Source organism: Petaurus breviceps, unplaced genomic scaffold, assembly GCF_028583685.1.
Source record: "Petaurus breviceps papuanus isolate PSGF00001 unplaced genomic scaffold, PetGlider_PUasm1.0 186, whole genome shotgun sequence".
Lineage (NCBI taxonomy): Eukaryota > Metazoa > Chordata > Mammalia > Diprotodontia > Petauridae > Petaurus > Petaurus breviceps.
Window position 1 is genome coordinate 15,291,111 of NW_027185798.1, and position 13,535 is coordinate 15,304,645.

Sequence of the window (13,535 nt, forward strand, 5' to 3'; positions counted from 1 at the left end):
TCTCCTTAGTCCTGAGCCTTTTTCATTAGCCATAGCATTCGGCACAGCTGAGAACCCCCTTCTTCTGGATACTCTCCTGTCTGCCTTGTCATAATTTACCTATTTCTTTTAAGAGCAGTGCCCTTCTTTTAGTCTACCAGGTCTCACTCCCCATCTTTATTCAGTTGTCAAGTCTACTTAGGTCTCAAATCCTTTCCCTGATTTTTCCTTATACCCAGTTCCCCCAAGACCAAGCCTTCATTATGTCTCCCTGAGACACCCTTCTCACTGGTCTCCCCGAATGCCATCTGTCCCCTCTCTTGCCCGTCTTCCGCAGGGCTGACAAACTGATATCCTCAGAATTTGGTTCTGACCATGTTACTGCTTTGCTTAAGAAGGATTGGTGCCTTATATTGCCTTTAGGATAAACTACAGATTTCTTGGTTTGGCATTTGAAACCTTTCCCAACCTGGTTCCAGGCTGTGTTTCTAGGATGATTGCAGCCAGATTGGCCTTTTTGCCATTACCTCTACACTCCTTCTCATCTCTTTCCAGCCGTGTCTTGGCAGAGACTGTCCTGCCTGCTGGCCTTGGAACTCCTAAGTACCACATCCTCCAAGAGGCCTGTCTGGACTCCCCAAGTTGTCAGTGCCCCCTCTTTGCACATAGTTCTAAGAATGATTGTGGGACTTGAGAGTAAACAAAATTCCTTCTGCCTCCACCCTCTCCCAGACCTCTGCCAAGTAGAATATAAACTCTTTGTCTTAGTGTTCCTAGACCAGTACCTGACACATGGGTAGGATCTAATAAATTCTTGTTGATGACTGAGTGAAGGTTACCTGTATGGCTTTCGAGCAAATCTCCCAACATTTCTAGACATCAGTTTCCTCAGCTGTAAAATGAAGAGGTTGAATGAGAAGAACTCAAAGATCCTTCATGTGTATAGGAGGTGTAAATCTCTGTTTTACATTTTCAGGATGATCTTTTTAAGTACCAGGACATTGTTGGATGTATACTGTTCTGTAATATTTTTAGATTATACTCTGTACAGGAAACCTTAACTTCTTTGTTCTTCCTTTACCCGCAGGGTCAAATAGAACATTCTCTGCTAGACTTTGAAAGCCCTTCCCCGACAGGACCCTTTCTGCCTTCTTAGCATCCCTCCCTTCTACCTGCTGTATGACCCAGTGATGATGGGCCCCTTGCTGTTTCTTTCAGAAGAAAAACAAATCTCCATGCCCTGACTCTAGGCATTTTCATTGGCCATCTGGTGGGATGCTCACCATTTCTTCCCTTTGGCTTCCCTTAAGTCCCAGCTAAAATCCCACCCTTTGTAGGGACCTGGAGTCAGAAGGACCTGAGTTCCAATGCGGCCTCAGACACTTACTAGCTTTGTGACCCTGGGCAAGTCACTTAATCTCTCTTTGCCTCAGTTCTCACATCTGTAAAATGGGGATAATAATAATGGCCCCTACTTCCCAGGATTGTTGTGAGTGAGGATCAGATGAGATAATAATCTGTAAAGTGCTTAGCCCAGTGCCAGGCACATAGAAGCTACATAAGTGTTAACTGTTGTCATTCTTTGTGCTGTAGACCTCAGGTGGTTCCATGACAAGGGCCAGTAACTAGACAGAAAATGTGTGTGTGCCCCCCTCCCCAAGTTTAGGGATAAAGAAGCTTAGGTTCTTTTTCTTTGCATTTACAAGATTAATAAAAGTGATTTTTCTTGGTGTAGTGGAAAAAAGCACATTTGGAGTCAGCGGACCTTTATTAGGGCTCCAGATGCCGTATTTGCCATTCGTGTGGCCCTGGGCAAGTCACTTTGATCTCTGGGCCTCAGTCTTATCATCTGAAATACTGGTACTGGGCTAGATCGCCTTTCAAGGCCTTTCCAGCCCAAACACTCAGTGATGCTGGCCTGTGCCATCAGGATAGTAGGCAGCCGCATGTCTCATCATGTCCATACCTTTGTTTCCTAGTTTGTATTTAATTCATCTTCTCGGGCACTTTAGGTGATGACCTTGGCTTGCTACAAGGCAGTTGGTGTGTCTAACTATATATAAGTTATGGCTATACATGATACATGCACATACAACATACATACATGTATATGCGTATACACCTGCATGGCACACAGTTTTCCATTTGTCACATGAAAACAGCTTCTGATTATGGCGAGTTACTCCATTTTTACAAATGTTGATCTTTGTGTATTTTATGTGGAGCCAAGAACATCACAGCATTCAACACTGTTGCAGCTCTGTGCCTGAAATAATGCTGGTGACAAATGGACCAGTGCTTACCAGAGTGCCTGGTACACAGTTGGCGATTAATAAGTGTTTGTTGGTGATTGATTGATGCGTGCTGATTCTTAACCGGATGGTAAAACTGAATTTTCTCTTCCCATCAGGTGTTGATCATCTTCACAAATTAGAGTCTCCATGGCCCGGACGTTGTCCAGAAATCATTGTGAGTAAAAGATCCGTTGAGTAACGTGATCACAGCATCAAGATGGTGGGAAAACTGAAGCAGAATTTATTATTGGCATGTCTGGTGATCAGTTCAGTGACTGTGTTTTACCTGGGGCAGCACGCCATGGAGTGTCATCACCGAATAGAGGAGCGCAGTCAGCCGGTCAGACTGGAGAGTGTCAAGGCCACCCCCAGAACTGGCTTGAGCCTTCAAGCCAACAAGACTGTCACCTACCACAAGGACATGCCTTTAATCTTTATTGGGGGCGTGCCTCGGAGCGGAACCACGCTCATGCGGGCCATGCTGGACGCCCACCCCGATATCCGCTGCGGAGAGGAGACCAGGGTCATCCCTCGAATCCTGGCCCTCAAGCAGATGTGGTCCCGATCCAGCAAAGAGAAGATCCGGCTGGACGAGGCTGGCGTCACCGATGAAGTGCTGGATTCTGCCATGCAGGCTTTCTTATTAGAGATCATTGTGAAGCATGGGGAGCCGGCCCCTTATCTGTGTAACAAAGACCCTTTTGCCCTAAAGTCATTGACTTACCTGGCCAGATTGTTCCCCAATGCCAAATTTCTTCTTATGGTTCGAGATGGGCGTGCATCTGTACATTCCATGATTTCCCGAAAAGTTACCATAGCTGGATTTGATCTTAATAGCTACAGGGACTGTTTAACCAAGTGGAACCGTGCCATAGAGACCATGTATAACCAGTGTATGGAAGTCGGGTATAAAAGGTGCATGTTAGTCCATTATGAACAGCTTGTCCTGCATCCTGAGCGGTGGATGAGAACTCTCTTAAAGTTTCTTCACATCCCATGGAACTACTCAGTATTGCACCATGAAGAGATGATCGGGAAGGCAGGGGGCGTGTCTCTGTCTAAGTGAGTAGAATGTGGTACTGTCCTCTGGCCTGGGAACCAGTAATTAGAAGGAGATCTGAGAGCCCCTGCTGGGAAAAAAAATACAACATCTACTGACACATGACTAGGAATCCCACCCTGACACTTAACAGCCCGTGACCTTGAGCCAGTCTCTTTGGGCCTTGGTATCTTCATCATTAGTCATTAGGCAAATGATACCTTTAGCACACATCTGTCTCACAGGGGTGTGGTGAGCGTCCAGTGAGAGGACATAGGTGAAGGGCCTTGTGTAAAATGACATCCTCGTTCTGGTGCTGCTTATATTATTGTCACTGCACATGGTGGATGTTGTTATTCCCGTGTGTTTGTGGCAGGGATTGTTGTTAAAAGGCCCAGCTGTCATTTTCCTAATAACAATAATAATAGTAGTCTTAACTGACACATAGTGCTTTAAGGCGTACAAAAAAGTGCCTTATGTACATCATCTCATTGGATTTTCACGATAGAGTGAGCTAGGTACCACACTGGGGGCAGTGCTAACCCCATTTTACAGATAAGGACACCAGAGATCAAAGACTGTGTGATTCGCCTATGGCCACGTAGCTAGTGAGAGTCAGAATGGGGATTTAAACCCTGGTCTTCCTAAACTCCAAAGAAGGCACTCACTGGTGACTGTTCTTCTCATTCGTGTCTGAACATTTTTGTGAATTAAGTCTGTAGTTATTGTCCCTTAGTGTTAAAATATCAGGAAATATACCTAGTCTGGTGCTGACATATAGAAGGTACCTACAAAATACTAAGACTAATAGAATCATGAGAATTTTTATACCTGGAAAGAATTATTTAGTTCAGATTATTTAGTTATTATTTAGAAATTATTTAGTTCAATTCTTTCTTTTTTTTACTGGTGAGGCAACTAAAAAGGTTTGAGAGACATAATTTCTGGGTAATTTAATCATTTTATTAATTAGACCAGCACATTTATTAATAAAGGATGGTCATTTTATCTCTTAGACCAAAGACAATCTTGGTAGTGGGCTCACAGTTTACGTGCCCTTCAAAGAGTAGGTGTTCCCCAGGGTGGGAATCAACCCTGATTGGTTAACAATTATGAATTAATTATAAATATTTTGTATTTAATTATAAATCAATTATAAATAAATGAATATTACACGAGGGGCTGGAACTGAACTTTGATTAAGTCATCCATTTCCAAGTTCCCCCAGCCTTGGGCAATCTATTCAAAGAATTTATGCCCTCACCCAAACCTGAGCAAAACACCATGACTATTCCACCAGTATGGAGTCTGAACAAGAAAGTTAGTCCAATCTCATTATCAGCAATGTCCTTCAAGAGACTTTAGAGCACCTGCCCTAGAATCAGGAGGACCTGAGTGCAAATCTGGTCTCAGACACTTGACATACATATTAGCTGTGTGACCTTGGGCAAGTCACTTAACCCCAATTGCTCTGCCTTCCCCCCTCCGAAAAAAAAAAAAGAAAAGAAAAAGGGGGAAATCCTAAATCTCCCCAAATCATTGGTTATTGGTAATCATTTTTCTCACTGGGGAGGAAACAAGTCCAGTCACACACTTTGGTCAAATTAGGACTAGAACCCAGGTCTCTTGTCTTCCAGTCCTGTTCCTTTCTTCCATGCCATGAAGTCTTTCTGGAAGGATTGCTTCAAAGATCCATCATCCTCTGGTATTGATTCTTTGAAAAGCTTGAGTATTCCTTTTTAAGAAGACAGCCCCAGATTTTAGAGGTCTTTTCTACACTGGAAAAAGCTGCTTAGAATAAAAATCCTCTTAGAGTCAGAACATTTTGCCTCCTTTCTTAATGAAGTGACCATCAAAAGGTTCTTGACTTGCGCAGATAATCAGTTATGGTGACTTATGCTTCCCTAGGTTGAGTCCATAAGAATAGAAGCAATTTTAAAAATGCACACTGTGTCCTAGCCATTTTCCGTGCCCTTGGGGAAAAAGGTGGGCAGTTGCTAAATTTCTGTTTTTAAATGGCCAGAAACCCTAGAGGGAGTATTAATTGTTAATGTTGATCATCTCAAAGGAAGAGCTGGCTGCTTAGGTCTAGCTTTGGGTTATTGATTGCTAGAAATGTTTAGAAAGCATCACTTGAGTGGATCTAGGTCATAATTTCAGACTAAGGAGATTTACCTGCCCAGAGTCACACAGGCTTTAGGGCAATTCAGACCATCTTGTGTTTTCCTAACAAAGTAGGACTCAGACTCTTCATGCCTGGCTTTTAGCACAGGGTACTCAGAGGGCAAGTCTTCTGGATAGGACAAGATTACTGTTGCCCTAGACCCACTTGTTCATCTTCATGTAAAATCTGGATCCAGAATCCGTGCTTCCTTTGCAGAAGGAAGAAACATGCTCCTGTTCAAATGCAGAAAGCAGAAGGAAAATGCCCTAACCCTTCAGTTGAATCATCGTATTTATTGAGCACCTGCAATAAAGTATAGTTTCTAATTCCTCCCTTTCAGGATCGGGAAGACGGCATCACTGAATCTTAGAGCTGGAAAAAATAGATATTACCTGTTTCTTCTGTACCTAACCAGAGAGTTCCCTTCCCATCAACGAATACCTGCATATTTAACCTCCTTTTAAAGATCATTCTGTGGTCCACTTTCAGACAGTTAACAGTTAGATTTCCCGTGACTTTTAGCCACTGTTATTGGTCCTGTCAGATAGGTCTAAGAAACTCAGTCCTTGACAGCTCATCAGATATTTGAACACAGAAGTGATATCCACCCCTTTCTTGTTTTGTTTTTGCTTTTTTTGGAGGGGGGAAGGCAGGGCAGTTGGGATTAAGTGACTTGCCTAAGGTCACACGGCTAGTCAGTTTTAAGTGTCTGAGGCTAGATTTGAACTCAAGTCCTCCTGACTCCAGGGCTGGTGCTCTCTTCACTGCGCCACCTAGTTGCCCCTATCCACCCCCTTCTACTCTACCTCCTTCACTCCCTCTACCCTAGTCTTCTCTTTTCCAGGCAAAACTCTTCTAGGTCCTTTGACTGACAGGGTCTCCAGTCTTCTCATTCTCAGAAGGTCAGAGGTTAAGTGGTTTGCCCAGGAAAGCCCAGCTAGTAAGTGAGGCAGGTAGGATGGGAATACAGGTCTTCTTGTACTGTACTCCAAGTTCCCGTCTCTCTCTGTTCCACCACACTGCCTCTGCTTCGGTATTTCCTCCTTAGGCAGGATAGGGACCAGATCGTGAGGCTGAGGAGTTTAGACTTTAGTCCCTAGGCGATGTAGAATCAGAAGAGTTCCGAGAAGAAAACTGGGTGGTACCGTGGTACTTTGAGAAGCTCAGCCTGGCAGGGATATGGGGCTGTACAAGGAGGAGGGAGAGAATCATGGAGTGAGTCAGGAGGCTTGTTGTGGCCCAGGGGCTGGACCATGATGGTGCTGTGGTTGTTGCCTGTCTTCAGTCTTTGCCTTCTTCTTGGTCCTCCATGTGGCTGCCACACGGATGGGCCAGGGCCACAGATTTGGCTTTTATCTCCCCATTATCTCCATCCCGCATTCCTGTCAAAGTGGCCCCCTGCTCTTGTCCATATGTTACAGTCCGGCTCCTGTTGTCTTTCCGCGATGCCCTGGCACAGGCTCTCCCTTCTTCCTAGAATGCCTCTGCCTTGTTGATTCCCCAGCTTCCTTCAGAGTTCATCTCAGCAGCCACCTCCAGGAGGCCTCTTCTGGTCTCCCTGTTGGTTAGTTCTCTCCTCACAAGAATTATTTCTATTTACTCATATAGATTTTGTATATAATCTGTGTACATTTTTCCTCTGACTACACTGTCATTTCCTCAAGGGCAGGAGCTGTTTGTTTTTGTCTTTGCCTTTACACAGTTTCTAGCATATAATAGGCACTCAATAAATGTTTGTTAAATTGTATTGAAAGAGATGAATTCCAAGAAATACTGAGGAGAAAGAATTAATGGGTGACTGGATATGGGGTAACAGAGAAGGAAGAGAATGATGAAGACATTGGCAGAAAGAGAGAATACACAGAGAGGCGCTGAATTAGGGAGGGAGGTAAAGACAATGAGTCAAATTCAGCATGTCTAAAACCTAAGATAACAGGGTGACATCTGTCTGAAAGCTGTCCAACCAATCCTTGGAATTGTGGGATTGTAACTTATGTTCCTGTCTTCCCATAATTCTCAGGAGGGGCCCCCTCACCTTCTGGGGGCCTCCCTTTGGGCCTTTGACACTTCTTGGCCATCAGCAGCACACACAGGCCACCCATGCTTATTCCTTGCTCTTGCTCCATGACCATTCATCCCTGCCTTGATGCTGTTATTGCTCTGTTGACTCTGCCTTGCCATTTTTGCTACACCAAGGCCTTTTTTATGCCCGCCGCCCATCTCCATGGCCGCACATCTCCATGGCCACCCATCTCCATTGTCCTTTGGGTGACTCTCCGTTTTGATTCCTTGAAGATTGCAGTATTCCTTCATCTGACTTTGTGAATGGTGTGATATTAAATCCAGAGGGCTGGTGCAGACAAAAGCTATTAGCTATCTGATTCTACCTCCTCTCCCTCCTTTCCTCCCCAAAAGGTGCCGCTTCTGATATCATTAAGGAGAGCATATTTTCTACCCATTTGTTCATGCAGTAGATGTGAGCTTGAACAGCCAGCACTCAGTTGATTAAAATATTGCAGGGATGAAAAGGTTATTGAAAAGGCTAGTGAGTGGCCAGGAATATGGAGTTTACAAAGCACTAACCCAACCCAAGAGCATTGCCTAGCCATAAGTATCCATTATTATCTAGAAAGGCCCTAGGGAAGGTCATAAAATTGAGTTAAGGTTTGTTTGCCTGGAGCAGTAAATCTGGCTGTTTGGATTCATTGTTTGATCTGTCATCCTTGTCCACCCCACCCCACCCTCACCAAGGTACTGGGTTGTATTTTAAATATATTTTTAAAAGTTTACTCTGAGAATTTAAAAATTTCAATATTCTTCTATATAATTAGAAGTACCTTGAATCTTACAAAGTCCATGTTCAAGAATTGTCAAAGCTGAGTTATGTGCATAGAAATGTGTGTCTATGAACCTTTCTCTCCATAAATGGTCCCTATCTGTAATTTGAATACAGAGGAAAGAACAGTGGGGGTGGCTAGGTGGTGCAGTGAATAGAGCACGAGCCCTGGAGTCAGGAGGACCTGAATTCAAATCTGGTACACTTACTAGACCTTGGGGAAGTCACTTAACCCCAATTGCCCTGCCATCCCCCCTCCAAAAAGCAAAAAAAAAAAACCCAAACCCAAGAAAAGAACAGTCATAGAATAGAAAGGAACTGGAGCTTTCATTTAATTCAGCTCCCTCATTTGACAGGTCACAGGATCATATGTTTTAGAGGTTAAGGAAATAAAAATTGTTTAATCTCCTTACATTTATAGAGGTGAAAACTGAGTCCCCCAGTGGTGAAATACTTGTCCAGGGTCTCACAGGGAGGAAATAGCAGAGGCAGGTTTTGAATTCAGGTCATCTGATGCCAAATCCAGAGCTCTTTCACTGTTCCACACTGTCCCAAAGACTGAGGATATATAGCTTTACTATGTGCATACCACTGGAGAAATCTCTTCTCTTCTTGGGCCAAATGAACAAAATTATGAACTAGGAGTGGAAAGAAAATGTAATAGCTGATTATGTAACATTGAAGGAAGGGAAGAGTAAATTTGGATACTTAGGGCACCATATTGCCTTCTGTTGCTATAGCATCATCAGATTTATGGTAGGAAGGGAAATTGAGGTCATCTAGTCCATGGGTGAACCTGGGCCTCAAGGTCACATGTGGCCCTTTAGGTCCTTGGGTGCAGCCTTCTGAGTACAATTTTTACAGAATAAATCCTTTTATTAAAAGGACTTGTTCTGTGAAATTTGGATTCAGTCAAAGGGCCGCACCCAAGGACCTAGAGGGCCACATATGGCCTTGAGGCCCCAGATTCCCCACCCCTGATCTAGTCTAACCACCCTCTTTTTCTAGATCACGAAACTGAGCCCTGAAAGCAAAATCATCTTTCACAAGGCTATGGCAGTTAGGAGGCAGCAGAACCAAGATCTGGACTCAGATCTTTCAATTCCGTATCTAGTGCTGATGACAAATGCCTTTGCTCCATCCTCTTTGAGAGCCTAATGTGTGTTCTGAACGTGGTCCTTTCTGTAGGGACTCATTTGTCAAGCCCACACTAAAAGGCAGTCTCTTCTTGCTGTTGTCCATATGTGCCAATGGGATCATTGTATACGTGTGCAAACGGTGCTTCCTTTCTGTTATCGTATATCGCCTACGAGCCAGATTTATTGTGTGCCACCCTGTGATCAGTGTCACGCCACCCCAGTGCCAACGTTTCCAGGGCCGACGACCCCAGAATGCCCTTCTGCTTGTTCAAGTAAACAGTCATACCTCATGAAAAAACCATTAGCCTTGGCTACGGACGTATCTCAGTGACTTTCTTGGACTCAGATGATTCAGCAGACCTAGATGATTCGATGGTTTTTAGGAACCCAGGCGCCTGTAGAGCCGTGCAGATCGTATTTTGGCTGTTATATTGGAGGGGTTTTGTATCCTGTTATCATTTTTGAGCCTTCCCTAAACTGTTTCCATTTTAACGGCTGTAACCATCATGAATCATAACCAGTATCTTCCTGACTTGATAAGAAATGAGTTAAGCACATGCAGCCACTTCCTTTCTTATCTGGGTAATTGGTTTTCAGAGTATCCCTTAGCACCAAGGCTGAATTTGTGCTCAGAGAATTGATTTTTCTTCCTGAGCTGACTTTGTAATGAATGCAGAAAGGCTACTGCTGCAGTGAATAGCATCTCACCCCTTAATCCCGTCAGCCTAGCCTTGGAGATACGGGTCTAATCTACAGTGGATCAGGAGACTGGCTCTGCTTTGCCCCAAGAGGCTGAGGTCATCCCTAAGTCAGGGGGATTCTGTGGAGGCTCTGTTAGTGGTGGGAAGAGGTGGGGATCTAGCTGAGTCAGACTCCCAGATCTGAACTTCTGGGATAACCTTGAAACCACTTTGACTTTCCAAGGATCTCTCAAACCAGGGTTGATCCAAGTTGGACTGGAATGAATCAGATCTGCACCCATATTCCCAAGAATTAAGATGGACCCGAGTCACCTGGGTTAGAGAATGCATAGTAAGAGACTAGTCACTTTCCATTCAGCCCCCTTGCTCTGTTCCCCTGGTGCCATTTTGTGGGAGGACTAGAGTCCTCTAATTTGAATTTTGTTACAGTCCCCAGTGGGGCAGCTGGGTCCTGCAGTCAGGAAGCATTGATTTCAAATGTGGCCTCAGACGCTTACTAGCTGTGTGACCCTGGGCAAGTCACTTAACCTTCTTTACCTCAATTTCCTCATCTGTAAAATGAGCTGAAGAAGGAAATGGCAAACAACTCCAATATCTCTGCCAAGAAAAAAAAACCCAAGTGGGGTCACAAAGAGTCAGATATTGACTGAAATGACTCAAAAACAACAATGCAGTGACCATTAGCAGGAGATGAATCACTAGTTAATGTTCTCACAAGCCAATGATGATCAATTATCAGGTGGTATAAAAATCACCAGTTTAGGTTGATGTTGCCTCGTCAGTTAAGTGACTGGTAACCAAAGAAGCTCACTCTATTGTGTCATGAAAGTTATTTCAAATTGTATTGTCGTGTTAAAGCCTTTTCATTTCAGCCAGTTGGGCAGATTTCAACATCCATATGAAATCTCTATTGATTTTGTTATTAATGCTTTTTGCCAGTTACTTTTCAAAGGAAACGTTTCTGTTGTGTTATATGTAGTCCTGGCCCCATGATGTCTAGATGTCAAATAGCACTTCAAGACTACTGGGGCATCTTAAATTTCAGTCCCTTTGGAAGTGAGGAATGGTTGGAGTGGAAAGAACACTAGACTCTACCGGGAGGCCTTGAGGCCTTCCCCCTCAGGCCTCATTCTGGGGGCTCTTTGTTTGTTTGTTTGACTTTGGGACAAATGGTTGAACTTCTCTGGACCTTGGTTCTTTCTTCTCTAAAGTGAAGGAATTGGGGTTCTTAACTTGGGGGTTGGTGGACAGATTTCAGGGAGTCCATGAACTCATTATTTTCATGATCCTCTAGCTGAAGTTTTTGCATTTCCTTCAATTGTTGACAAGCATGACTCCAAGCAGGGATCCATAGACTTCACCAGACTGCCCAAGGGCCCCAGGGCACAGAGTAGCTGAGAACCTGTGGACTGTAGCATGTCTGAGGGTCCTTAAAGCTCGAAGTCTGTAACCTCATGCCTGGCTCATCACAAGAGGTCTCTGCAGCCCTGAAAGTCTGTGCGCTGGGGGACTCCTCCAAGAGCGGGGAAGTTTCTCTCAGAACCTGTCGGATGAAATGGCCCCAACTGGTCCCCCATTTGGTTTGCTCTCTTAAGTGTGAAGATAATCCCTTGAATTTCAGCCAGTAAATGTATGGGAATAGGCATAATCTATTGTTTCCTCCCTTACCCTTGTGTCATGGAAAGCCTTGGATGTATAGTAGTAGTAACAGCCATCACCATCATCATCATCATCACCATCATCATCATCACCATCATCATCATCATCATCATCATCACCATCACCATCACCATCATCATCACCATCATCATCATCACTATCATCATCACCACCACATTGTGTAGAGCCCTTAGGTGCCAGGTGCTGTGTATTCAACACTTCAAAAATATTATCTCATTTGGTTCTCACAGCAATCCTGAGCGGTCGGTGCCATTATTATCATCCACATTTTACTGTTGAGGAAACTGAGACAAACAGAAGTTAAGTGACTTGCCCAAGGTCATGTGACTAGTTAGTATTTGAGGCTAGCTTGGATGCAACTTAGGTACTACGTAAAATTGGTTGTTGAATTAGAATGGGATTGATGTTTGAAGGACTTTCACCTGGCAGAGGGTTCAGCTTCCTCTTCCTTGTTCTGGACGGCAGAATTAGAATCAGGGTCTAGAAGCTGCAGATAGGTTGATTCTGGCTCCAATAGCAGCTTGGGCTAACTCCCAGTGACAGGAGATGCTCCAGGAAGGCCTGGACTTTTGCCAGAAGGGCTGTCCAGAACATTCCTGCACTGGGGAAGAGAGCAGCCTGGGGGAACCTCTAAGACCCCTCCCGTACTAAGATTCTGCAGATCAAATCCAGGGCTGGGAGACTCCCAGAGACAAGTACCACCCAGTGAACCTTAATGTATGGATTTACTAAGATCTACTTATTAATTCATTCCTTTATTGTATATCTTCTTTGAACATAGTGTTGTCCTCGGTTGGCCCTGTCGTTTTCTGTGGCTGAATATTTCTTTTAAAAACATACAGTTCAATTCCTGCCTAGTTGGTACTTGTGATTTTTATGTGAATTTTCCTTTGGTTATAAATCCTATTTCAAATCTGGCACGTCAGATTGACCTGGAAATATAATAATAACTAGAAAGGTTGTAAAATAATACTGTTTTGGAAGAGCCGCCTTTTGAAGATGTACAATTCATTCCCATTCCAATGAGCTTTGTGGGCAGACCTTAGAAAATAAATCTGACCTGGCATTTATCAAGTGTGGGAAGCCTTTTATACAGGATGTTATCTCTTATTGGTCTACTGATCCTAATGATCTTTGGATGAAGAATAGAAAGCCAGACGGGCATTTCTACCTAGCAAAGCACTTGGTTTCAGCTTTTCCTTTCTCTGACTTCTCTGTTCCAAGCTAGAATTTCTTCTTATGACTGCAGCTGTCAGGAAAATTTCGCTAAAAGGTGCCATGCACTAGTAGCCAAACCATGCTCCAACCTGTGGTAATCCAATGATACTAAAGAATTCAATTGGACAAATTTGTCAATAATGCTTATATTCATATAAAATATCAGATACCTGTACATTTTAGTGCTCGGAATTAAAGTGAGGGTAGTAGAGTTTGGTTTGGGCACCTAGATGGCACAGAGCATTGGGTCTGGAGTCAGGAAGACCTAAATTCAAATCCAGCCTGAGACATTTACTAGCTGTGTAACCCTGGGCAAGTCATTTTATCCAGTTTTCCTGAATCCACTGCAGAAGGAAATGGCAAACTACTCCAGTATCTTTGCCAAGAAAATGGTGTAGTCCACAGGGTCACAAACAGTTGGACATGACTAAAAGACTGAATAACAACAGTGTAGTTTGGCAGATATAATAACAATAACAACAACA

General features: G+C 43.8%; 2 protein-coding genes across 3 annotated transcripts in view; one reads left to right on the forward strand and one right to left on the reverse strand.

The window, feature by feature from the left end:
* The window catches only part of CHCHD2 (coiled-coil-helix-coiled-coil-helix domain containing 2), a 421,648-nt gene that overhangs the window by 322,070 nt on the left and 86,043 nt on the right, over positions 1 to 13,535 (reverse strand). The window lies entirely within an intron of this gene.
* TPST1 (tyrosylprotein sulfotransferase 1) overlaps positions 1 to 13,535 on the forward strand; it is a 114,098-nt gene that overhangs the window by 43,089 nt on the left and 57,474 nt on the right. For both annotated transcript variants that reach the window (XM_069089569.1, XM_069089568.1), the window contains one exon: positions 2,390 to 3,335. In XM_069089569.1, coding sequence (XP_068945670.1) covers positions 2,491 to 3,335 — 845 coding nt within the window. In that variant the 5' untranslated portion in view covers positions 2,390 to 2,490. The remainder of the gene's footprint in view (positions 1 to 2,389; positions 3,336 to 13,535) is intronic.